Source organism: Dromiciops gliroides, chromosome 1 (assembly GCF_019393635.1).
Source record: "Dromiciops gliroides isolate mDroGli1 chromosome 1, mDroGli1.pri, whole genome shotgun sequence".
Lineage (NCBI taxonomy): Eukaryota > Metazoa > Chordata > Mammalia > Microbiotheria > Microbiotheriidae > Dromiciops > Dromiciops gliroides.
This window is the reverse complement of record NC_057861.1, coordinates 675,585,823-675,610,402: the sequence shown is the minus strand read 5'-3', so window position 1 is coordinate 675,610,402 and position 24,580 is coordinate 675,585,823. Positions and strand designations below refer to the sequence as shown.

Genomic DNA, 24,580 nt, shown 5'->3' with positions numbered 1-24,580 from the left:
CTTCCTGGTAGGATCTCAGCCTTTTCTACACCTCAGATGTCTTCCCTGGAAGGCAGAACTCTCTTCCTCAGAAATGGCTATCCTAAGGAAGGGATAAAGAATAGGGCTTCCAAAGGCTCAGGGTAAGGAATGTTGTTCTTCATCCAACAGGAAGAGGGTAGAGTGCCGTCCCCCCCCCCCCCCCCCCCGCAAAAGAAACCCCACTATATATACATGCAGCAATCTCGTCTGTTTCCAGGCCAGCCTCCTCTTGGCGGCTTTACTTCCTGTGAGGGGCAGGTGGGCAGGCAGCCATCAGGCCTCCTTGGAGAAATGGGGCAGCCAGAGCTGGGAGTTTCCAGTTGCTAGAACATCCTCAGAGACAAAAACCAAGTGCTCCAGAGAGAGTCTAACCTGAAAAGAGTCTAACTGGCCTACCCTGAGGCAGTGGGGAGGGAAGCCGGCAGGACCTAATATAACAAGCAATAAAAGACCAAAGCAGGGCTCCGGCCTCCTGGGCCACCTAGGCTGGGTTAGCCTACCCAGCTGGTCACTGGAGGAGTTAGAGGGGCCCATGGCACCTTTCCACTAGGCCAAGCAGGGCTCTGGGAAGCATTGGGGTATAAGAGGGATGGCAGCTTCAGGGCTTGGACTCAACCTGTGCCCCCCCCCCCCCAATACCCTGTCCCTTCCCATCATACTTCAGACCAAGGTTTCAGTTACAGAAAGAGGATTAAGCTGCTCTTTACCTCAGCCCATCCATTAACTGCCCTCCTTTGCAGGACCACCCTCAACAAGGGGCATTTATTGAGCCTGATGGTGCCAGGCTGCTTTGTGGTATTGGCTACTACATACTATATTAAGCCGCTGTGGTTCCTTCTCATCCCGATGACACTGAAGGCCAAGGTAGTGGGCTAGAAAAGAAGCAGAGGGAAGCTGTTTCCAAAGATACAGTGAGGAGGTCAGCTGGACCAGATGACCTCTAAGGGCCCTCCCGATGTCAAATCTCATGATTGTCTGAGACAGACCCACAGTACAGCAGGGAGCCCAAGATGGAGAGAGAAGAGGAGGAAGCTAGAAAGTAGCAGAGGCAGATGTCTGGGAGGTCAGTGCCCAGTGTTACCAGCCCTCTACCCTGTGGTTTGTCCAGGAATGGAACGAATTCTTCATTCCACTGGGCCAAGAAATGCCGGTGTGAGAGTAGGTGTTTAATAAACATGGAACTGACTAGAAGATAAATAAGTAAGGGTTGATTCATATTAGACTGACTGACTCAAAGAAAATGACCAAGAGGGATGCATAGCAGAGGAGGTGAGTGGCCTTAGACTGATCTGTATATAGCAGGCTCCTTTCCTAGCAAAGAGACAGCTTATTTCCCTGCCCCATTCTGTGATTTCAAAGACCCTTCGATTTTTGTGGTCTATTTGCAAAAGTGATCTTCCTTAATTATAGATCTGACCTCCTCACTTTCCTACTCAACAAACTCAAATGGCTCCCTATTACCTTTTAGGTGCCAATAGAAGTGCCTCTGTTTAGTTTTTAAGGGGGCAGCTAGGTGGTGCTGGACCTGGAATCAGGAAGATTCCTCTTCCTAAGTTCAAATCTGACATTAGACACTAGCTGTGTGACCCTGGGTAGGTCACTTACCCCTCTTTGCTAAAAGTTTCATCTGTAAAATGAGCAGGAGAAGGAAATGGCAAAGCACTTCAGGATCTTTGCCAAGAAAACTCCAAATGGGGTCACGAAGCGACTAAATTTAGCTTTTAAAGCCCTTAATGACCTGGCCCCAACCTACCTTTGCCACATTATCATAGATCATTCTCCCTTCTTGGGACTCTCTAGCCTAGCCAACCTGACCGCCTTGTTCTTCTTCCCAATGCATACTCCACCCCCCACCTCTGAGCCACAGGGTTGGGAATGTCCCCACCTTATCTCCATCTCATAGAATCACTTTTTTCCATCAAAATTATGCTCAAGAAATACTTTCCTGGGGGCAGCTAGGTGGTGCAGTGGATAAAGCACTGGCCTTGGATTCAGGAGGACCTGAGTTCAAATCCAGTCTCAGGCACTTGACACTTACTAGCTGTGTGACCCTGGGCAAGTCACTTAGCCCCCATTGCCCCACAAAAAAAAAAAAAAAAGAAAAGAAAAGAAAAAAGAAATACTTTCCAAATAAACATCACCTCTTCTGGACACCCTCCCTGCTCCCCACCTTCCCAACAGGTGCAACTGGTCTTCCCGTGAAAAATTCCTTTGTCTATATGTTCCCAGTGCTTCCCCCCAAAGAACGAAATTCGGTCCTCCTTCTGTTTGTCTTTGAATCCTCAGTGCCAGTATTCGAGTGTTTTTGAATCCCTGGTGTAGCAGCCAATTGGTAAGGGCTTGTGGATTTCCCTAGAACACCAGTGTCCTAGAGGACTTGGGTCTTTGATCTCCGGGGGGAGGGTAAGAGGCTGGCTCAGAGAAGGAGCCTGCTCTTGGAGGACAACAGTCTTGAAATCCCGGCTGGCCCAGCCCCCTTCCCAGTCTTTCTTCCCCTTTTGGGCCTTTCTTATTTCCCTTCTTCAACCTGCCATGTCTGAGCTCATAGCCGACCACAGTGCTAGGTATCATTTCATTTCCTCTTTAAAAGCTGGCTTGGGCTCCCTGGGCTGTGAGGATCCTTTAGAGCAGAGACATCGGGGACAATCTGGTGCAATTGGAGCAAAGGCCACTAACAATGGGGCCCTCTAAAGCAGACATAAGGGTCCTGTGGGTACACCTGCTGTCCCAGTCTGGCCTTGTATTTGATGTGTCTGCTCCAGTCCAAATCCTTAATCTTAGAAATGGGGAAACTGATGGCCTGGGTGTGGATGGAAGGGAAGGAAGGGACCAGCTCAAGGTCACACAGTGAGTTAAGGACAGAGTGGGAACTACAAGCAGAGTCCCTGATTCTCAGGCCTTTTTCTGCCACCCTCATACGAGGCCTAGCACAGCTTAATGGCAGCATCCATCATCAATTGGCCTGGATGAGCAACGTTTGGGACCAGAGTCTACGTTTTTTCTGTTTCTCTCCTTGGGAAAGTGGAAAAGGGGTCAGGGCTTAGAATCAGGAAACCTAAGCTTGAGGAGCAGTTGTCATGTGGATGAGCCATGTGGGCATGGCTAGCCAGTGGGCCTTGGTTTCCTACTCTGTAAAATGAAGTATTCCTAGCAGCACCCCTTATGTCAGGCCAGAACAGGATACCAGAGCGGATGTCTGCTGAGTGGGGAGAAGCTAGCAAAACTGGGGTAGTGGGGTGTGCACATAATGGCTAGGCCACATGAAAAGAGGGAGGTGAAGAATGCCCACCTAGAAGAAGCTACCACAACGACTATAACGTAAACAGAAAGAACCACGACAAACAAATGCAGCTAAACACTGGATGATTCTAAGGACCAATCTTGGCCTCAGAGAATAGCACCTCCACTTCTTCTGGGGTGGAGGGGAGGAATGGGACAGGGGAACCTATGGATGTGGAATACTGCATATACAAAAGACGCTATTTAAGTATTGACTTGCTTTGTTGAACTTATTATTTTTGTAAAAGTATGTTAGAAGGACAGTCTTGGGGGAAGGAGGGGGAATATTTTGCAACATAAAAACAAAAGATCAATAAAAACAAAGTTTTAAAAGTCTCACATTAGAGAAATGGGAGATGTGATTACTTAGAACAACTGTCTGCCTCTCTCCCCGGTGCCTGGAAGAACACAGCAGGTGCTTAATAAATGCATGATGACCACTACCGACCCATCCACTTCTGGGGTTCGGGGAAGGTGTGCAGCCTTCTTATCAGGAGACAGGTCATCTCTCTGTCCCTCTCTGGAAGAGCCCCGCCCTCTAGGCCGAGAGCATGCTGTTCAAAACCACCTGCCACCCCCGCCCCGGAAGCAAGAGCACAGGAGTTTAGTAAGAAAAAGAAAACCTCTACAGGGGGCCCAGGAGCCCTGGTGGAAACCAGCCCAACCCTCAACACCTGCAGCAAGGAAAGGCTGGGACCAGCCTCATGACAGAATCGGGGGTTGGGGTAAAGAGGACTGGGTCAGTACACTGGGGAAGGGGATCCCATAGGCCTGGCCTCTTAGGCAACAGAGACCGTTGGGGAAAACTGGACTTGATCCCCTGAGTGGTGGTCTGAGCGGCACCAGGAACTGGGGGCAGGGTGAAAGGTACACCACAGAGACATCCTAGTGGTGGTGACCAGGGTGCGGTCAAAGCCACCAGCACCTCAGAGCTGGTGGAGGGACAGCATGGTACATGGTAGCTCGGTGGATAAGGAGTCAGAAGACCTGGGTTCAAAACCCAGTTTTAGGGGCAGCTACGTGGTGCAGTGGATAGAGCACTGGCCCTGGAGTCAGGAGGACCTGAGTTCAAATCTGGCCTCGGACACGTAACACTTAACTAGTCGTGTGACCCTGGGCAAGTCACTTAACATCAATTGCCTCACCAAAAACCCAAAACCAAAAAACCCCACCCAGTTTTATATGTGACCCTGGACAAGTCACTGCCCTAAATCTGAGCCTCAGTTTCCTCACTAGAAAAATGAGATGGTAGAGCTAAGCAATCTCTAAAATCCTACCATTTTAGCCTCCTTGTGGAGCCTGGGCATCTGTGGAAAGGGTTTGGGCCCAGTTATAGGCAAGCAGATGTCAGGCCCAGCCTGCTAGGCCCAACTAAGCCTACATGGGAAACCAGGAGCCTCTGGCTCCCAGCAGCCTGCCCACTGTGGTCCTTTTCGGTGTGGATCAACTGCAGACAGTGTGTGATGCACTCAACTGGCAATCAGGAGACTGGATTCAAAAGCCATTGCCCACCATGTACTGATCACATGATTCTGGCCCTCCAGTTCCTGTTTCTCAGCTTCGCTCAGTTCCCTCATCTGTAAAATGGGGGCAAGATTCGTAGGCGGTCTGTGTCACAGGGCCGCTCTATGTGAAGCCCCATTGAATGGGGCATCTTTGCCTTCCAGATGTTACTTCTCTGATCCCTCCTCTCTGTGGGATCACGGACTGGACTTCTCAGCACCCCCAAGTGCCCATTAAGGTCACTCACTTGAACTTAAGGTTCCCCACTGTTGGAGGGAAAGAGCTTACACACCAGGAGCTCCATCCCAGGTCCAAACAGATCAAAGAATTGTGGGGCCAGGCCTTTGTAAACCTCAAAAAAGTCACAGAAATTTGCATATGCATGTAAAAAAATCCTGACTCATATCAACACAAGCTATTATTACCCCTGGGTTCTCCATACTTCTAAGAATTATCTGGTGTATTCAGCCTCTCCATCCTTCTCCCCCAACCTGGCTCCAAGAGCAGGGAACAGGGCACGTACTGCTTAGTCAAGGGGGCCTCTCAGTTTAGCCTTGCCTTACCCCCAGGAGGCCAAAGCAACTCCCTGCTGTGTGACCTCAGAAAGAAGGAGGAATGCAAGAATTCCTGGGAAATATCCAGAGAGCAGAGCTCGGGAGCTCCGGGCAGGTGGGCAGGCTGGCCAGGGCCAATGTCAGCACAGCCTCATGCCAGGCCCAGTCCTTGGGAACACTTCAAAGCCAGAGATGAGAGAACCTACTGTGCCAACACGGTCTGGCTCGTTCTGTGCACACCCTACCCCCAATACCCCAGGTTCTACTGGGGCCCCTAATGCAGGCAAGCCATGGGGGGACACATGCCACATGTCACAAGAAGAGTCACAAGTCCGAGCCTCAGCTTTGACAATGAAGGTGGGGCGGCAGCTAGGTGGCGCAGTGGATAAAGCACCGGTCCTGGATTCAGGAGTTCCTGAGTTCAAATCTGGCCTCAGACACTTGACACTTACTAGCTGTGTGACCCTGGGCAAGTCACTTAACCCCCATTGCCCTGCAAAAAAACACACAAAAAAACAAAAAAAGACAATGAAGGTGGGATAGAGAACTACACTCTCAATAGGTGGGTGACATGGACCATCTAGGCCCCCTACCTGATTTTACAGATGGGGAAACAGAAGCCTGGGGCCTGCAAGTACCTTGAGATCCCACACGGTGAGGCAGCCCCAGAGATAGAACCAGGAAGTTGGGTGGCCTTCCTGACTCATTCCAGGGAAGCTTGCAATAAATAAAGTCCAGCTTAAATGCCATTCTCAGCAATTCAGTGCATGCCAGCTTGGGCAGCGGAGCTTCATCCAATAATCTAAACACTCTGCTGGTCTTGAGCCCGGAGAAGACCAGGGTGGGAGGAGGCATTGTCATCCACAGAGGTTCTGGGATCCCATCTGTTAGCAGGTTTTTCAAGGGCTGGCCTTCAGTCAGCCAGGGCAGGGGGAGGTGGAGGAGATGGGGAGGCCCAGATGCATCATCAGGCAGGCGAGGTGGACGGAGTTCTTCCCAAGGCCTCTGGCTGCCTTCTGCCAACTCACTTCCCACCCGTGCCCCCTTCCCACAGGATCACTTCTTTCCTGGGCACACAGGAAAGGGATGCCCCAGAGCAGCCCCAGCCACCTGCCCGCACTGAGTGAAGGCCTTCTCGGGGCTTCAGAATGGGGGATGGCAGAAGTCGTGCCCAATGCCAGGCGCCACAAGAGAGTCTTTGTCGTCTCCCACTTTGTCTGGGCCCCTGCTGACCAGGGGATGAGAGAGCCAGACCACAGCTGGGTGATCTCCCTCCCCGCCCCGACACTAATGCAAATGAACCAGGGATTTAAGGGTACCTTAATCAGCCCACCAAGCAGGGGGTAGAGGGAGATGCTGACAGGGCTGGGAACCAGCAGACTTGGGTTCTAATCATGACTTTCTACAAATCTTTGACCTTCTCTGGGTTGTAAAGGGAGGGGTTTATGGACAGATTCCAGCATTCTTTGCTAAACCCGCATGCACCCAGGCCTGTGCTGGAGGAGAAGGCAGATACCTGAGTCTTCACAGGGACCACAGAGAAAGGAAGGGAGGAGGAGATCAAAATTTAGATTCTGAAACAATTATGGCCTATTTAAACTACTTGGCACAAAGCATTAAATACAAGAGTCAGAGGAGAGGACACTGGGCTACAGTAGTCAGAGAAGGCTTCCTGGAAGAGGCCCAGAGTAGGGGCTAAAAGAACAGGACCGAGGGATGAGAGAAAAGCATAATAAAGGTGGCTTTAGCTCACAAAGTATTTCAAGTCCATTTCCATATTTGAGCCTCACAACAGCCCAGGGAAGCAATTGCACAAGTGCCCATGGCCACCCAACTGTCCAGTCAGAGGCCATGAGGAATTCAGAGGTGTGAGAAGGCTTCTCCGAATCGATGCAGTGAACTGGGCAGAACCAGAGACCACCTCTGAGGCTACGGCAATGGAAACGGCAATCCTATCCCTCTTACCCCCCTCCAAGGAACTGCCAGCCGGGAATTCAAAAGGCCCAGAAGCACAGCTCTCCCCATCTCCTTAGCAGAGGCAGGATGTTATTGCAGGTACTGTCAGACTCATCATGTAGAGATTGGTTTTGCTGAGCTGTTCTTTTTTTTTTTTTTAAGTGAGGCAATTGGGGTTAAGTGACTTGCCCAGGGTCACACAGCTAGTAAGTGTTAAGTGTCTGAGGCCGGATTTGAACTCAGGTACTCCTGACTCCAGGGCCGGTGCTCTATCCACTGCGCCACCCAGCTGCCCCTCATTTTTTTTTTTAACCAAAAGAAAAAAAAGGGTGGGGGGATATATTCTGAAATGAAGGTAAAATAAAAACTAAAGATATCAATAACCAGTGTTTTTAAGAATCTGCGATGTGATTCAAAGCCCAGTTTCTGGTCTTAAGCTCAGTCTTTTTCCCCCACTCCACCCCAATGTCATAGCTTTAACTAAGGCAGAGGTATGAATGAGTGTGGTGTAAGGGGGAGGGGCCTGAATCCATGCAGACAGGACAAGGGAGTAGAATCTGAGTCACTCAGCTATGGAAGCTCCTAATAGGCCACAGCACCTTGGAACTGGAAGAAGAGGAGCTTAAAGATCCCAGAGGTATTATCTCCCCCAGCCCCACCTTTTACACATGGAGAGAAGGGAGCTTGCCTGTTCTAGCAGAACTTAGGTCCCTCATTTCCAGCCAGAGACTTTTGACGAGATGGAAAATGATCCTTTACAAAGTGGCCCCCTAGGGGTGGGGTGTTGGGTTGACAAAGCCTCTTAAACCATCTGCCTTCAATTCTGGTTAGATTGCTCCCCCTTGCCAAAGAAGGCTTCCTAGAGAAACTGATCCCAGGGCCACCTCTCCTGGGCCGGTGACATCCAGCCAGCCAGGGGCTTCTTAGAATGGTTCCCCCTTTCTCCTGCTCTCAGCACAATACAAATGGGGGGGGGGAGAAGGGGTCACATTCAGACAGTATCAGAGACCAAGGACCAGGGTTGGGGTCCACATCCCTCTGCCAGCATCCCTGTAAGAGCAGCAGCTGGGGAATGGGCAGAGGGGGGCCTGGTTGAGGCTGGGGGGAACTCTGGGGCCAAGCTCCATTCTCCCCTTCCAGAGGCCCACAGTGAGGAACGGGGCCAGGGATTCCTTGGACATGCTGCAGAACACACTCTCAACCGTGTGGCCCTGATCAAGTCACTTCTCTCCTCTCTGAACCCATTTCCTCACCTTTAAAATGCAGGTCATATTGGAATACCGTCAACCTCAGAGCATTATAGTCAGGAAAGCACTTTGTAAACCTTAAAAACCACAGACGTGGGAATTATTATTATTGCTATTGTTGTTTGTCCAGGACAGATCCTGGCTGGGCCCCAGCAGCCCCAGGCACATCTTCCCACCCCTGCTCACAAAGCCCAAGCAGACAAAGGCGGCTGGCATGCCGTCTTTCCCCCTTCTTTAGCCTCCCCTCTCGGGAAAGGGAGGCCAGACAGGGACTAGGCTTCCCTGTAGACAAAGCCCTATTAAGGGGGTGGGGAAGAAAGGCTTCTTTCTGGCCCAGCATCTCAATGCCTGTTGCTAGCCTGGACCCATTCAAGTTCTAATGAGCTGGCTGCCCAGGGAGGGAGAGGAGTAGGGAGGGGTGCCGGGCGGGCCTGGTGGGGCGGGGCCTGGCTTCCCGCTTAAGGGGCCAGCACCCTTTCAATGAGTCAGCCTTACTGTTCCAGGGGCCACACACCGAGCCCGGGATGCATCTTCAGGTACTCTGCCCATCTGTGTCAGTGGGAAGAAGAGGTGGCGTATGGGCATACAGGCATATCGAATACCCATGGCCCTCCCCAAGCCCATCAACATACCCTCCAAGGCACTCCTGTTTAGGACCAATCCCGCTCAGCCCTTTGCCACCCCCACCCCCATTTTTCCCTAACATAGTCTGGGAGCACACCCAGGACTCCAATCCCAGAGGGGTATCTTCCTGCGCTGGAAAAGAACCCAGGGTTCAACCCCCTAGTTCTGCCCTTTGCCAACCTTGGCCAAGTGACTTCCCCTCCAGGTTCCCAGCCACAGGATTTGGCCCCTGAAACCCTGTGATTCTGCTGATAAAACTCCTCTCGTGGGGTAGTCCCTTGCTCTCCTGGGCCCTTAGCTTCCTCATCAGTAAATCAATAGGGTCAGACAGGATAATCTCTCAGGTGCCCTTTGGCAGGGACCAGGGCCCAAGGTCCTGGGATCTCTGGAGAGAAGGAGGCGGGTTTGTCTTCGGGGCTTACAAATGGCCCTAGACAAATTTATTTGGGAATATCATTGGGAAAAAAACCAGGCTGGCAATGGCATAGCGCATTTATGGCCCACTTAGGGTATCATTACAGCCGGCAATTCTGCCTCCACAGCACCGTTTCCCCAGATAACAGGCGGGCGGGTCCCTCTGGAGGGCCAGCTTCCCACAAGGATCCCTAGCTCTCCTTGGTGAGCGAAGCAGCAGCATCCCAACCCCAGTGTGCCAGAGCTGGCGCCAGCCGCCCCCAGCCCTGCAGGCCCAGGCTCCATTTCTAGGGAGTAGATGGGCAGCTTGCTGTTAGCTATTCTCATCTCAAACCTCCAGTCCGTGACCACAGGATCCAAGTTACAGTGTGAGATCATCTCATAAACTCTGCCTTTTAGAGAGAAGGAAAACGAGGCCCACCAGGGATAAATGACTTGATTAAGGTCATGCAGACAGTAAAGAACCTAGGTAGGAGTTGGAGGGGCCTTCGGAGGGCAGACAACTGATCGAACCCATGCAGATATAGGAAGCTCACCACAGTAGTCATGTGATGATACACTGGAATGGGTACCGAGGCCCTGGGTTTTAAGCCTGGCTCTGCCACTTATTGAGACCTGTGTGTGAGACTTTGGACAAGTCACTCCTCTCCCTCCACTGAGGTTGGGGGTGGGGGCGTGGTTTGAGCCATATAATCTTTATGGTTCCTTTCAGCACTAAATCCTATAAAAGGGGAAGCAAAAGCACGTCAATAATTCTGACACCAGAAAGAGTACAAAGAAAATGCTAGGGGATGAGAGGTCCCGGTCCTGTGTTCATCCCTCTTGGTCCTTGCTCAGCCTTCCCAGGGGGCCTCCCCACTCCCCAGAAGTTACTGTAAAGGCTGCACCTCCCGGATAACATCTCAAGAGACTATCTCTTGTTTTTAATTATGGGGTTTTTTTGGGAGGAGCAGAGGAGGGGAAAAAGGAGGGACTTTAGTTCTGTCTTCCCTTCTTTAGTTCTGTCTGGCTCAGGCCCTAGGGCAGGGGCTTCCTCTTTCTTACCCATCCCAAAACTCATTACATACCATTCTCCTTTCTCTTCCACACTAGAGCCCAGTGGACATTAACAGGAGAAAAGGGAATTTAGAATCTTCTGTGAGGGTTACCACCTGTCTCAACCTTAGCCACAACTTCTCTGGGCCTCAGTTTCCTACTCTGTAGAGGAGTTTGAGAGGCAGCCTGGCTTGGCAGCAGCCACAGATCTAGGCCTGACACCTATTTGCACATTTGGGGGCCTCGGCAGAGACTTGTGGAGAGTGACTTATATGGAAACGCTGTCTGGTATACAAGTGGCAGTAGTAGACCCTGCCAATCTCTGTAAGCCTTGGGAATGTGGGGGATGGAGTGGGGAGAGCCCTTTGCCAACCTTGGCCAAGTGACTTCCCCTCCAGGTTCCCAGCCACAGGATTTGGCCCCTGAAACCCTGTGATTCTGCTGATAAAAGCTCCTCTCATGGGGAGGCTGTGTAGACAGGCTGGGCTGCGCTCAACAGGAGAGGGAGTCTACAAACCCGGAGTTCTAGACTCTTTTCCTTGACTCACTGTGTCACCCTGGGTAAGTCCCTTTCCTTCTCTCAGTTTCAGCCTGAGGGGGCTGGACGATGAGAACCATTTTATTCTTAGAATCTAGAAAAGGTTAGAGATGGAAGGGACCCCGACACCAGCTAGGAAAAACCCTGATTTTACAGATGAGGGAACGGAGACCCAGAGACCATGCGGCCTACTCAAGGTCCCACAGGTAGTCAGGGGGTGAAGGACGGGGAGGATTCAGCCCCAGGGCCTCTCTCTTGTCTCCTAATCCTTTCCCCTCCCAGCTCTGAGCCCAGGGACCCTCAGAAACCCAGGCTCGGGGGCACAGCTGAGCCCTGGACAGAAACATTAATGGCTACGTGCCTACTGTGAGCAGGGGCCTCTCCTCTGAGACAAAACCCCCAGCTCCCCAGCCATTTCCCCAAAGAAAAGGAGCCGCCTCCCAGTTTCAAGATGCTTGCTTGGCTCTTTCTTCTCTTTCCAGCCTCCGGCTACAAAGTGGGACAAAGAGGAATAGAGGAGGGCCTACCAAGAGCATCCATCCCACTTACACTCCTCTCCCTAACACCCCCCCCACCCCCACCCCCAAGCTACCCACAGGGGAGAACACTCCCAGCTGAAGTGCCCCCCCAGCCCAACGACAGGCTCTTCCCCTCCCCAGGCACAGGGCCCCAGCAGCCAGGTTGGGCTATTGAAATGCAAAGTAGCAGGAGTTGCCAGCCAAAGTACATTTGCATCTTCATTACTATGAGCCCTTCCCACCCAGGGCCCATAGACTTCAGAGGTCAAGTATTCATCCCAAGGGGCCAGATTAAGTGGGGCTCTCAGGGCCAAAGGAGAGCTTCTGGAAGGGCCCTGGCTCCTCCCTTCATCTTATCTTCTTCATCATCATCATAATGATGCCAGCAAACATTTATATAACACCTACTATGTGCCAGGTACTTTATAAATATTCATTCATTTGATCCTCACAAGGACCCGGGGGGAGGTAGGTATTGGTATTATTATCATCCCCATTTTACACATGGGGAGACTGAGGCAGACAGTGGTGAATGATTCGTGCTGTACCTACTATGAGCAAGGTCCTCCCCTCTAATTTTTTTTTGGTGGGGCAATGAGGGTTTAAGTGACATGCCCAGGGTCACACAGCTAGTGTCAAGTGTCTAAGGTCAAATTTGAACTTAGGTCCTCCTGAATCCAGGGCCAGTGCTCTATCCACTGTGCTACCTAACTACCCCCTCCAGGTCCTCCCCTCTCTATAGGGATACAAAGATGAAACACTAGTAAGTGACACAACGAAGTGTTAGGCTAGATTTGAACTCTGTTCTTGCTGACTCCAGGCCCAGTGCTTTCAACCTGGTGCCACCCCGTTCCAGCAAGGGGGGGGGACCACTAGGCCTCTTTAGACACTGTTATAAGATCGGGGTTCTACTTCCTCTTCTACCACCAATTTATGGTGTGACCCCAGGCCCTTTGTCCCCTCCCCCCCACACGAAACAATCCTGTGACTTATCTTCACTTTACAGATGAAGAAACTGAGGTAGATGGTGGTTAATGGACTTGCCCAGATAGTTGATGAATGTCAGAAACAAGAGCTTCCTGATTCCCAGTTCAGCCCCTCTTCCCTGCCTAGGGACCTACTGAGGTTTATCAAGCAGCAGTGACAGTCAGACATGTGGTTTAGGAAAATCACTTGGGCTGAGTGGGAGATGGAGAGCAGCAAACAGGCCCTAGTGGGCAGAGAGGAACCAGGAGCACTGTATCCCTGATGCTGTGGCCCTGTTTCTCAGAAGCTGATGCCTGCATGACCCTGGACAAGTCACTTCCCCATGCTAGGTGGCATGTGGTATCCTCTCTAGAATGAGGCGGTTAAACTAGATGGTCTCTTCTAGTTCTAAATCCTATGAAGGCAGGGCAGCTAGGTGGCACACTGGATAGAGCACCGGCCCTGGAGTCAGGAGGACCTGAGTTCAAATCCAGCCTCAGACACTTAACACTTACTAGCTGTGTGACCCTGGCCAAGTCACTTAACCACAACTGCCTCACTAAAAAAACAACAACAACAAAAACAAATAAATCCTATGAAGGCAGATGCAATACTTTGGGGGGGGGCAGCACCTTTCTCCCACAAGTTGACCAAATCCTGGGGAGGGAGAAGCCCCCAATATTCAGTAGGGCTAGGTTAGCCCGGGCAAGAGATTCTGGGAGTATCAACCCTTCAGCCTGAACAAAGAAATCACAGAAAAGGGACCTGGGGAAAACTGAAGGAAAGTTGTGAAACCAAGTCACTTTTCAGGCGCAGGTCTGGGCTTTACTAAGTCTCCTCCCCACCAAATGTTCAGGACCCAAAGGCCTTTCCCGCCTTCATCTAAAAATAACTCAGGGCACTGGATGAACCAGAGGATGATAAAGGAAGCCCACAAGATGGAGCTGAAAGACTAGAACAATCTGTGGCAAGGGGGGGGGGCGGGGAGAAGGGGACTAGAAGTAGGTTTGGGGAGGTTTGGGGAGGGCTGTGTGCCCTGCTGCAGAGAGCCCAGGCTCCAGAAACCATCCTCCTCCAGACACAGGGGCCTTCCTTCACCTCTTTGGTTCCAGTTCCCTTCTCTCCTCCCCACCCTAAGCCCTCCCCTTCTGCTGATTCACAATCAGGAGAGTGACAGGCATGGTGGCAAAGGTCAGTAGCCCCAGAGGGCACCAATGCCTAGAAAGCAGAGCTTGCTTGTAAGATGTCCATAGGATTTCGAGCTGGGAGGGCCCTTTGAGATGTTCAATCCCTGCATTCTTTAAAACAGAGGGGACAGAATTTACTTATAGTCCCCAGACTTGTAAACAGCAGTTGGGATTTGAACCCTGGCAATAACTCCAAATCTGGGCCTCACACTATTTCACTGTCTCTGCCAGTAGCCAGTGAGGGAGCTGGGTGCTGGTGGTGATCCTCGTCTTACAGTGTCTGTAGAATGGGTGAGTGACTTACTCAGGTCACTTGTGGTAATATCAATGCCAGGACTTCACTCCAGGCCCCTGTTAACAAATCTGTACTCTTTCCATCATGCTCAGGAAGGGCTCAAAAATGAAGAGGCCTAGAAAAATGGGCAGGCCCCAAGGATCACAGCTTCTGGAACCATTAACTCCCTGCCTAGACCCCAACCCCCTAATATACCCCTAAACCTGACATCACCCCCCCCCAAGCTCTATCTCTGATTGACCCAGAGACCCATTTGGCATAGGGTTCCCCACACACAGTGAGCATTGCTTAGGGAATGTGTGATGATGAGAACAGCTCACATCTCTAGGGAGCTTTGAGGTTTACAAGACACTTTTCTCACACCGATATAGTGAGGGGTGGCACCACATCAGTACCCCCAGTGACAGAGGAGGCATTCAGAAGCTCAGAGAGATTAAGACACTTGATCCCGGTCATACCTCTAGTAAGTGATGGAGCCAGTCTCTTCCCTTCAGACGATCTCCCCTCAGCAGCAAGATGGGAGTGGACAAACCACTGGATTTGAAATCTGATGATATGGGTTCAAATTCTGTTTCTGCTTGTGTGTCTTTGGTCAAGTCTCTTCAAACTGTGGGCTTTAGTCTCCTCCTCTCTAAAGTACAGGGGCTGGATGGGATTGATGCCTAAGGTGTGTTCATTCCCACTCTAAATCTTATGTCTTTATGATTTCCCATTCCTGTTCCCATGCACATGTAGAGAACAACTTCCCAAATCCAAGCAGCCCAGACTCCCTCTCCCATAAGCTTGGCATCCAAATGGAGGAGGGATGGATGGTGTCAACCCTCTGGGCTCTTAGCATCAGAAGCCTGAGAGCCCATCTCCTCCTCAGCAGTTGCCTCTGGGAATCACTGCCCTGGGCCCCCAAGCTGGCTTAGAGAGCAAGAATCCCTGAGAAAGCAACTGCTGCAGCTGACTGAGCACTGAACTTGGAGCCAGACCACCTGGTTCAAGCTCAGGTTCTGTTATTTTCCTGGTAACCATGGCCAAGTGACTTCATCTCTCTGGGTTTCAGCTCTAAAATGAAGGCACTGGTGCAGATGGTCTTTTCAGGTCTCTTTCCAGCTCAAAATCTTAGGATCCATTCGCACAATGAAGGAGCTGGCCTCTCCTTGGGCTTTCACAGGTAGACTCTTGTCCCTTTGTCAAAACCATAGCAAGGATGGACTCGGACACCTGCAATCATTTTGGGTGGGAGCTGGGGGCTTTGGTAAAACCTGCTAGCCCACTGGCAAGGCCAAAGAAACAGAGGTGAGAAGGGAGCCTGCCTCATGCATGCAGAATGAGGATGCCAGCCTACCAGGCACGTCCTAAAAATGGGCACTGGAATGGCGGGATGTACAATCAACGTTATTAGCTACAGACCCTGCACACCAACTTAACCCAACCGAGCCTATTGTTTTGGGGACTGGCTGCTCTCCAAAAGAGCTTTACCAAATTAAAAGAATTAAAAAAAAAACCCACGGAGCCAACAATGAACAAAGATGTCTTTCCCATCCTGGCTAATTCTTCAGAGAGCTATTAGAGAGTGCTTAGCTTGCTCAGGCACAATGCACGTCAATAACAACCCTCCATGATTACAGGAGCGCCCGTTATTGTCACACAAATCTCAAATGTGCCCAACACAAACGGGTGTGGAGGCCAAGCCAGTGCACTTGAGTTTCTGGTGAGAGAAGGGAGGACTGGGTTCTGGGCAGAGCTATGCAGATGGCGTCTGGACCCATTTCAGGGGCTGTCGTCATCTGAGTTAGTACTGGCACACCTTGTGACCCTGTGGAGACCATTACTCCATCGATGTCCCTCCCTGAACCCTTTCTAGGGACTTTGAGGTTCGAAGTGGGCACCCGCCCCTCCCCACCTGTGTAATGGGGATTGGAAGGGTCTGTCCCTGGTGCCTCTGAGAAAGCCTTCCTTGTTGAGGGGGGCACTGTATCGGCAAGCCTGAGGAAGCAGGTGTGAGCACTCCTTCCTCTTAAGCTTGGCTCCCTTATCACAGCACAGACTTCACCCACACTTCTGCACCCCCCCCATCTGTTCTGAGAGAAGTGCACCTGTGATTCACCCCACCAGGACAACCCACAGCAGCAAGAGCCAGACTGAAGCTCATGAGGGGACTCTCCCTTAACACCTGAGGGTCCCACAAGAAGTAGATGACCCTGTGGTGTGCCGGTGACAGGGAATTGCCCTGTGGATGGCTGGCACACACATGCTCCAGTCTAGCATGTACCAGACAAGTGGGAGAACTTTCCTCCCAATCCTTCCACCCTGAACTCCCCACCAGCAGGCCTGTGCTTTTGCAGAATGAGCTCGGATGACCCTTCCATGGGTATCTCTTCCCTTTCCCATTCCTGGGGGACACATGCCACCTTCTAACTTCCACCCCCCTCCCACCCTGACACCATTTTCTCTCACTGTTATGGTACGATTACTGATTCAAAACATTAACACTAATCTTGTTATATTGTATTTCAATACTGTGTCCTAGACCAGCCAATACTCACCCCCAGGAGGGCATTGACCTCGGACCCACAAACAGGGTTACTTCCTATGGTCCTGTCTGAAAACTCAGTCAAAAAAGGGGGTGGGGAGAAATGCCCAGCCTTATAATCATTTTCCAGGGAACAGAAATACACAATCACAGTGTCAGGGTTGGAAGAGACCTCAGAACAAAGGCCACAAGCACAATGTCAGAAATCGAAGGGTTATTAGGGCACAGATTATTCTAAGCCAGAAGGAAGTTTGGAGATCATCTGGCCCATCTCCCTTACTTTATAGATTAGGAAACCGAAGGCCTCGGGAGGGTAAGCAACTTGCCGGAAGCCAGACCAGTGGCAAAGTCAGGGCCAGAAGAATCCCAAGCTCCCCATTCCCAGTCCAATGACCTTTCCATTGCACCATGGAAACCCCACCTCATTCCCTGGCCACTACTTGATCCTGCCCTGCCCTGCCCAGACACGGTGCTTTGCTTCCTCTGAGAGTCCTCCCAGTAACTTCTGGTTTCCTGGGAAAGGGAACACTAATGAGATGATCCACCTGTGGCTCCCTTCCCTTTCCCATTCCTGAGGTTCATGTGCTCCCTTCTAACCTCTGATGATCAGCTTGCCCTGCAGGTCGGCCTCTCCATTCAGCTCAGGGCAAGGTGTGCCCTTAGGAGAAGGAGAGGGTGGCCCAGGACTGGATGATGAAACCAAGAGCCTGCTGCTTTCCTGCTTGAAGCAGTGCCCCGGCTCTGCCTGAAGGAGAACACCTGTGCTTCCTGACCATCACACACCTGGCCTCCAGGGGCCTGGCTTCCCCTGGATGTCCAGGCACAGGTGTGAGCAGAGCTCTAATTTTCACTGAAATAAGCTTAGACTTTTCAAAAATAATTTTGCTAGGACTCAAGGGAGGAAAAAAACAAGGGGCTTTAATCCCTGCCAGGTCGTTCACTAGCTGTGCAACTCTGGACAAGTGCCTTTCTTCTGTGGGCCTCAGTTTTCTCATCTGTTAAGGGGGAGACTAGGTGATCTCTAAGTTCTCCTTCTTTCTACTTATGACGGGAGGGGTAAGGGAGAGGAGGTAATATGTTTATTGAACGCTGTGCTAAGGATTATCTCATTTTACTTAAATCTATGATACTGTGAGTAATAATAATGATAGTTCACTTTATACATAGTGGTAACTATGTGGCAGGCATTGTGCTGAGCACTTTACAGATATCTCATCTGATCCTCTCAACAGCCCCAGGAGGGAGGTACTATTATTATCCCCAGTTTACAGATAAGGAAATTGAGGCAAACAGAGTGCAAGTGCCTTGCACAGGGTCACACGGCTAGTGAGTGTCTGAGGTCATATTTTAACTCAGCTCTTTCAGCCACCTGTCTGATTATTCATGGACCCTCAGGTTTCATCCTTCCCCACCTTTTTCCTCTTTCCCCAAGCAACAAATCCAAATTCTTTTCCTAATGAGCAAACTAGAAGGAAGGGGAGCTAGACCAAGCCTAGAAAGTACAGGCCCAGAGCAGAGTGCTCAGGCCCAGGGAGGTTGTAAAGTGGAGAAATCTTACAGTTTCTGGCTAGCACTTCCCAGATTCCTCCTGTGTATTCACTAGGGTCAATTACTCATGTGTCTGCTTTGTACCAAATTAGACTGTAAGCCCCCTGAGAGCAAAGTCTGTGTTGATTCAGCTTTCTCTCCCAGGCAATGGGCACAAGGCCTTATATCCCTGTTTAATGCATGTTTGCAGAAGGGAACACGATGAGACCCCAGCAGAAGCTGTGCTCTCCTTTGCAAAGAGCCCTGCCCTTGAGGTCATGAGTCCTGGACTCATCCTAGCCGCTAACACTTTGGTGAGCCTGTACGTTGGGGGCCTCCTCTGGAAAGCAGAGAAGTATCATCCTTGTACCACCTGCCCAGGACCAGAGTTTGGGGACTGTAAGTACCCTGAGGGAAGGGGATAGTATCCCCAACACCTGGTTACAGTGCCTAGCACACAGGAGGTTCTTAGTTAGTAGTTGCTGAATTAAAGCACTTACTGCTATGCACTGAGAGAGGAAGTGAGGTGTAGTAGCAAATACCCTAGACTCAGCACAGACACAACACTTAATAGCTGGGCGACCACAGACCTGAGACTTGCCTTCCCCATCTGTAAAATGGAGAAGATAATCTTTGCACCAGCTACCTCACGGGGTTGCTATAGGGAAAGCACTTTGTAAATGTTAAAAGCACTTAGAGAAATGACAGTTCCTATCAATGTGCTGAAAAAAGTATACCCACAGGGGGATCCATCGGCAGACACGTAAGCTTGAAAGTGGCTGGCACTGCCAGGAAGAGGGGGAAAGAAAGGGACAAGAGCCACAGAAATGGAGAAAGGAAAGGCTTCCCAGGACAGAGGCTATGTTGAGCTCTGAGCTCTGCTCTTCTCCTTTCTCTGGGCTTCCCCCGCCCCCCCCCCCAGGCCAAATTCTACTAGGAACTGGACAAGGAAGGTCTTCTCTGACTGGTCCAGCTGCTCCCCCCCCCCCCAAACCAGCCAGAGAATGAGACTACCAGTACCAGCCCTCTGACAATAAAATCTTTCAGCAGGGCAAGGGTACTAAAAACCTTTGGGGAGTCAACAGAGGCACACAAGGCAGATCCCCTTCCATCAAAGCCACCTTCAAAACCAACTCTACGACATGACACTCTGGAGACATCAAAATCCAGATCAGATTTCTGCTGGCCTGGAGGTCACATCCAAACCAGAGGGCCAAGCAGCTTACTGGCTGCCAAGAAGACTGCTCCACACTGCCCCACACTCTGCTGTCACATTCTCGGCTGCTTGTTTCCTCCTGCCAAGCAGGAAGCTGTTACTCTCTCAGAAACTTCAAGAACCCAAGAACCATAAAGGCGTTCCTCCCTGCCCTGGGCACACTGCTGGACATGGCAATGGCAGGCCAGGACGAGAGTGAAAGGAGGGGGGTGGGGGGGGGGGCAGAACGGGGGCTCTGCAAGCCCTTTGCTTCCATTCAGTTGCCATCTTGAAAAAGTCTGCTTATGCCAAGGGTCCCTGGTCAGTCATTCTTTCTGGGAGCCACAGGAGATGGCTCGTTCCTTAAAGCCACAAGGCCAATGAATGACTATGCTGGAGGTGAGCATAGGATTGTAATTACCCTAAACCTGATGCATGTGCCCAGAAATTACCACCTCTAATAGCACCTCTAATTAGTCACCATCCAGAAAAGAGGATGGGTGCTGCCAGCTTACAGCTCTCCCATCTTCACCCGTGAAAAACAGTGATTTTACAACCATCTGAAGGGGAGCCCAAAGCCATTCCTGGCTTCAAACTAGGGGAATAAGATATCTCAAGACTTCAGCACTATTTACACTTGAACAGCTGCTATTTTAAAAAAAAAAAGAAGGAAGAAGGAAAAAAAATTCCAGTTTATTACTGCTTAAAAAAATCTCCAAGGGGGCAGATCCGAAGGCAGCCCAGCCCGGCATTGTGGGCTCAGAATCCCTAGGTTAGGCCCTGCTGTCCCTCCCCTCTCTCCCATTCTCAAAAAGGAAGCTACCATTCGAGGGGTATAAGGGAGAATGGGGTCTCAGAGGGGAATGAAGAAAACAGCACCGCGCCAGGGAAAGCTTCAGGCCGAAACATGGACAATATTGCACCTGCTACTTAAAGCCTGAGGTGAGCCCATCCCCAGGGGAAGGCCAAAGTGAACGTGGAGAAAGGCATCCACAGCTTGGGACCAGCCCACGCAGAGCTTCCACCCACCTCTCAGGAACACAAGCAGGCACAGGAAGCAGCTTCTAACTGTGCAGAGAGCTGGGCTGTGCCCTGCCCTGCCCTGCCCTCCCCTCCCGTAAACAGCTGGCCTCAGCCTTCCCCAGAGCACACACACAGTACTGGGGACATCCATTTCCTCCCCTCTCACGTCAGAACATTTCATCAGTGATAAGAAGCACCAAGAAACACCACACTAGCCAGCTTCTCCGTTAGTCCGGGAGATACAAGGTGGAGAATCCCTCCCCCTCCCGCCCCCCCCCCCATCTCGATTCTGCCCCACACTGGATACTCAGATGGTTTCCCAATGCCCAAGGCCTAGGCCTCTCTGGGCTGGGGTTATTTCCTTTCCACAGTTCCCAAGAGTCAGATGCCAGTCCCTCAGGATCACAAATTCATCTATCCCCACCAGGGGTTTGTTTTCCCGGCCCTTCAGGCAAACCCCAGGAGAGTGGCCCTGGCACTGTGCTTTTCTCCCTCCAGTCTTTTTTTTTGGGGGGGGGGCGGAGTGGAGGGGTGAGGATGGGGGTGGGAAGAGATACCAACTCGCACAGCACCACCAGACTTCCTTAACTCTAGGGCAAAGAATGGCCTTCCCCATCAGCTCCAGAGCCCCCCTGGAGGCCCGGGGCGCCTAGTTTCCAGGATCTATTCCCCACGCCCCCCCCCCCCAGCCCGGGGCATTCGCTAGGACGCACTGCCGCCCCGGGCCCCGCCGGCCTCTCCCCAGCCACCCAGCCAGAACCGCGGACTGTGAAAAGGGGAAGTCGAAGCTGCCTCCAGTTCCCGGACAGCAACATGTCCGTCCCTCCCCACCCCCTTCCCCTTCCCCCAGCGCCACCATTTTCCCCAGGGGCTGGAAGCAGATTTCAAAAAAAGTCGAAATCCCCTTTTCCAGGGATCCAAACAAACTCCCCGCCCCCTGGACCAGGAACACTTGGGGGGGCGGTCGGGGGGCGAGAGCACACCCCTGGGAGCCAGGAAGCGGGCCGGTCCCCCACCCCCCAGCTCAGAGGGAAGGGCGGAGGGGGGGCACTTCGAAACTCCAAAGCTCAAAGTAAGCGGAACGAGGCCCGGGAGGCGGAGGCAGCCTCAGTCCCAGCCCCCACGGCCGGGCAGCTTCCCCCCTCCCCACTACCAAGAGGAACTTCTCTATTCCCCCACCCCCACCCCTCCCGTCCAGGGCGTTTCCGTAACCTGGGGGAGGATGAGGGGGTCGGAAAAATCCTTTGATTCCCCCAGCCTTTCCTCCACCCCCAGGGCTTGGGAAATCCACCCACACCTCTCGCCCAGGAGGCAGCCACCCCGGCTCTACATCTCGGCCCCAGGGGTGGGGTGGGGTTGGGTGGGGAGATAGCGGAAAGCCCGAGCCCGGCCGGGACCGCAGGCAGAACACTCACTGGAGACACTAGGGGGTATGGGGGGGGGCAGACTACATGAGAGTGATATTTGGGAGGGCAGCGTGACGTGGAAAGCCTGGTGGAGGAGGATGAGGGAAACCTGAGCATAGGTTGCGGGGGGGGGGGGGCGAAAGGGAAGCCAGAGGGAGTCTGGAGAAGGAAGAAGGGACTAGTAGGATTTCGGGGAGCCCGGGGTAATGAGATGGGGGTTGCAGGTTAAGAAGACCTTCCCCACACCCCCAAGGGAGAGCAGGGATTCCAAGGGGCCCCCAAAACGTCTGAGGATAAGGGTCAGTCTGGGGGAGCCTTGAGCAGGGTAACAGAAGCCTTGGGGGGCAGTGAACTAAGGATGGAGGCGGTTGGGAGGTATAACGAGGCCAGGAATTTGGGGAAAACTGGAGTGTAAAAATGAAATTTAGAGAGGGGATAGTGAAATTGGGGAGAATGGGGATGTGGGGGATAGAGATGGAGAGAGTAGGGTGATTGCAGAAAAGAAAGCACTCGCTATGGAGGGCCTCATAAGGCTTAGGGGTATTAAGGTTTAGGGACGTAAATGGGGGGGGCAAGGATTTGAAGCCAGAAATGAGTTTGGGAGTGTGGATAAGGACGCCAGGGTCTTGCCGATATAGACGGAGGCTCAGCGCGGTTTGAGGTAAAGATAGATGGTGGGATACAGGAGGTTTGGGGTATAAATGAGGGAGGGATACTGGGATCTGGGGGTGTAGTTGGACGCCAGGGTTTGGGCACTTGGGCTGAGAGTATTGATAGGAGATGCACCACAGAGAGAGCAGATCGGGGTTTGTCAGGGTTTTTTTTTGCGGGGGTAATAAGCCATGAGGGGTGGAGGTTTTGAGGGACCAAAGTATAGGGTCAGTAGGGGCAAGAGTCTGAGGGGCTGCAAGATGAGCGACATGGCAGGTCAGGGGGCAGGGGCTGACGGGGTGGGTTTGGGGACCCCACGGGGTGGGAAGGCAGACCTGGACAGTCAATAAACACTGATCAGCGCCTACTACGTGCCAGGCAACAGGCTAAGCAGAACCGAAGGACGGTGCCTGCCTGCGAAGAGCTTAGAGGATGTGGGAGCCGCGGGCCCGGGCGGGGCGGGCCCGGGGGGCTCGGTCCCGAGGGGGTCGTGGAGGAGGCGGGTTGAGGGGGCGCCGGGGGCGGGCCCAGGACCCATCCGGGGATCGGGCCCGCAGCCTTACCGAGGAGCAGCAGCTTCACCTCCCGCGCCGCCTTCTCCCCGTCCTCCCGCAGGTTCTTGTCGATCATCTTCGAGCGCTCGGCCGCCGCCTTGTCTTCGGCGCTCACGGTGCACCCCATCCCGCCGGCCCGGCCCAGCCTGGCCCCGGCCCGGCCCCGCACCGTCCCGTCCCGCCTCCGCGCACTCTGCCCGGACCCGGCGGACCGCGCTCGTATAGAGAGCTCCCAGCAACTGCGGGCGGCGCCGGCTCCTCCGCAGCGGCCGAGACGGCGGGGCGGGGTGGGGCGGGAAGGGAGCGGGCTTGGAGGCGGGGATTGGCCTGGGGGCGGGTCCAGAGCGCGGGACTAGAGGCGGGGATTGGATTGAGGAATGAGTGAGGTAAATCGGGGGCGGGGAAAGAACGGAAGGGGCGATCGCAGGTGGGGATTGGATTGAGGGCTGGGCCAGGACGAAATCAAAAACGGGGATTGGGAGGGAGGCGGGATCAGAGGCGGGGATTGGTCCGGGGTGGGTCTGTAGGCGGAGCTAGAACGGGTGGGGCGGCAACACGGGGCCAGTGATTGGGGCAGATTTAATCCTTAGCTGTGAAATTGGGGTTGGGGGAAGTCCCCGCTAACTGAGCCTAGGGCTGGGGGCGTGGCTTAAGATAATAATAATAATAACAACTAACATTTATATGTCACTTTAGGTGTACAAAACTTTTATAGTCGTCTTATATGACTCTCCCAACCACCCTAAGAAGTTGGTAAAGCTCGTTGATCTTAGAAGGAAACTGAGACTCAGTAAGTGTTCCCAGGCTGGTCAATGTCACAGCCAACCCAAGTTTTTCCTGATTTCAAATACCCTTTAATGGACGAAAGAATGCTTTCAGATCACGATTTTCCGCAGACAGTTTCTGCTGGAGCTTCCCTCCCCAAAGCACGTCCAAAAGGTGGGGGTGGGGAGGGCTCCTACCCTTCTCTCCAGCCCCGTTCACCAGAGTATTCAGGAAATAGCCAGACAAATCCATTTAACACTGACGTGTGATAGATAGTAGCATGCTAGGAAGTAGGGTTGCGTGAGGGAAGAAGGAAGGGGTGACTTCTTGGGTTCCCCGAGGTCATGCCATGTGGTTAAGAGCTCCGGACTAGGAGCCAAGACACCTGACCTCGCTTCCCAGAATGACCTCGGGCAGAGATGCCCTCTGTTTAAAATCAAGGCCCTGGTATTTCAAGTTCGTCCCAGATCCGAGATTGTAAAATCCCTGAGACTCTGTCTGGGCAAGTCGCTTTTAACCTCTGCTGCCTCGGTTTCCTCAACTGTAAAATGGAGATAGTAAGATCCCAGGATTGTCGTGAGGATTAAATGTAAAGTGATTGTAGACCTTAAAGCGCAATATAATTGCTAGTTCTTATTATTATGCCCAGCTGGGAGAACTATAAGGAGGAGCAGAGATTTAGCCCTCAGCTAACTGGAGTTAACGGATCTGGGGAAGAAGGTCCCAAACAAAGAACCAAGAACAAGAGGCCAAGGATGATTTAAAAAAAATTTTTTTTAATGTTAATATCTATTTTGT

General features: G+C 52.2%; 1 protein-coding gene across 2 annotated transcripts in view; it reads right to left on the bottom strand.

The window, feature by feature from the left end:
* The window catches only part of GNAI2 (G protein subunit alpha i2), a 92,149-nt gene extending 68,876 nt beyond the window's left edge, over positions 1-23,273 (bottom strand). Inside the window, exon 1 of one of the 2 annotated variants that reach the window (XM_043970523.1) lies at positions 23,027-23,273. In XM_043970523.1, the coding sequence (XP_043826458.1) occupies positions 23,027-23,144 (118 nt within the window). In that variant the 5' untranslated portion in view covers positions 23,145-23,273. The remainder of the gene's footprint in view (positions 1-23,026) is intronic. The other variant, XM_043970512.1, reaches the window with a different exon arrangement.
* Positions 23,274-24,580: the final 1,307 nt, after the last annotated feature.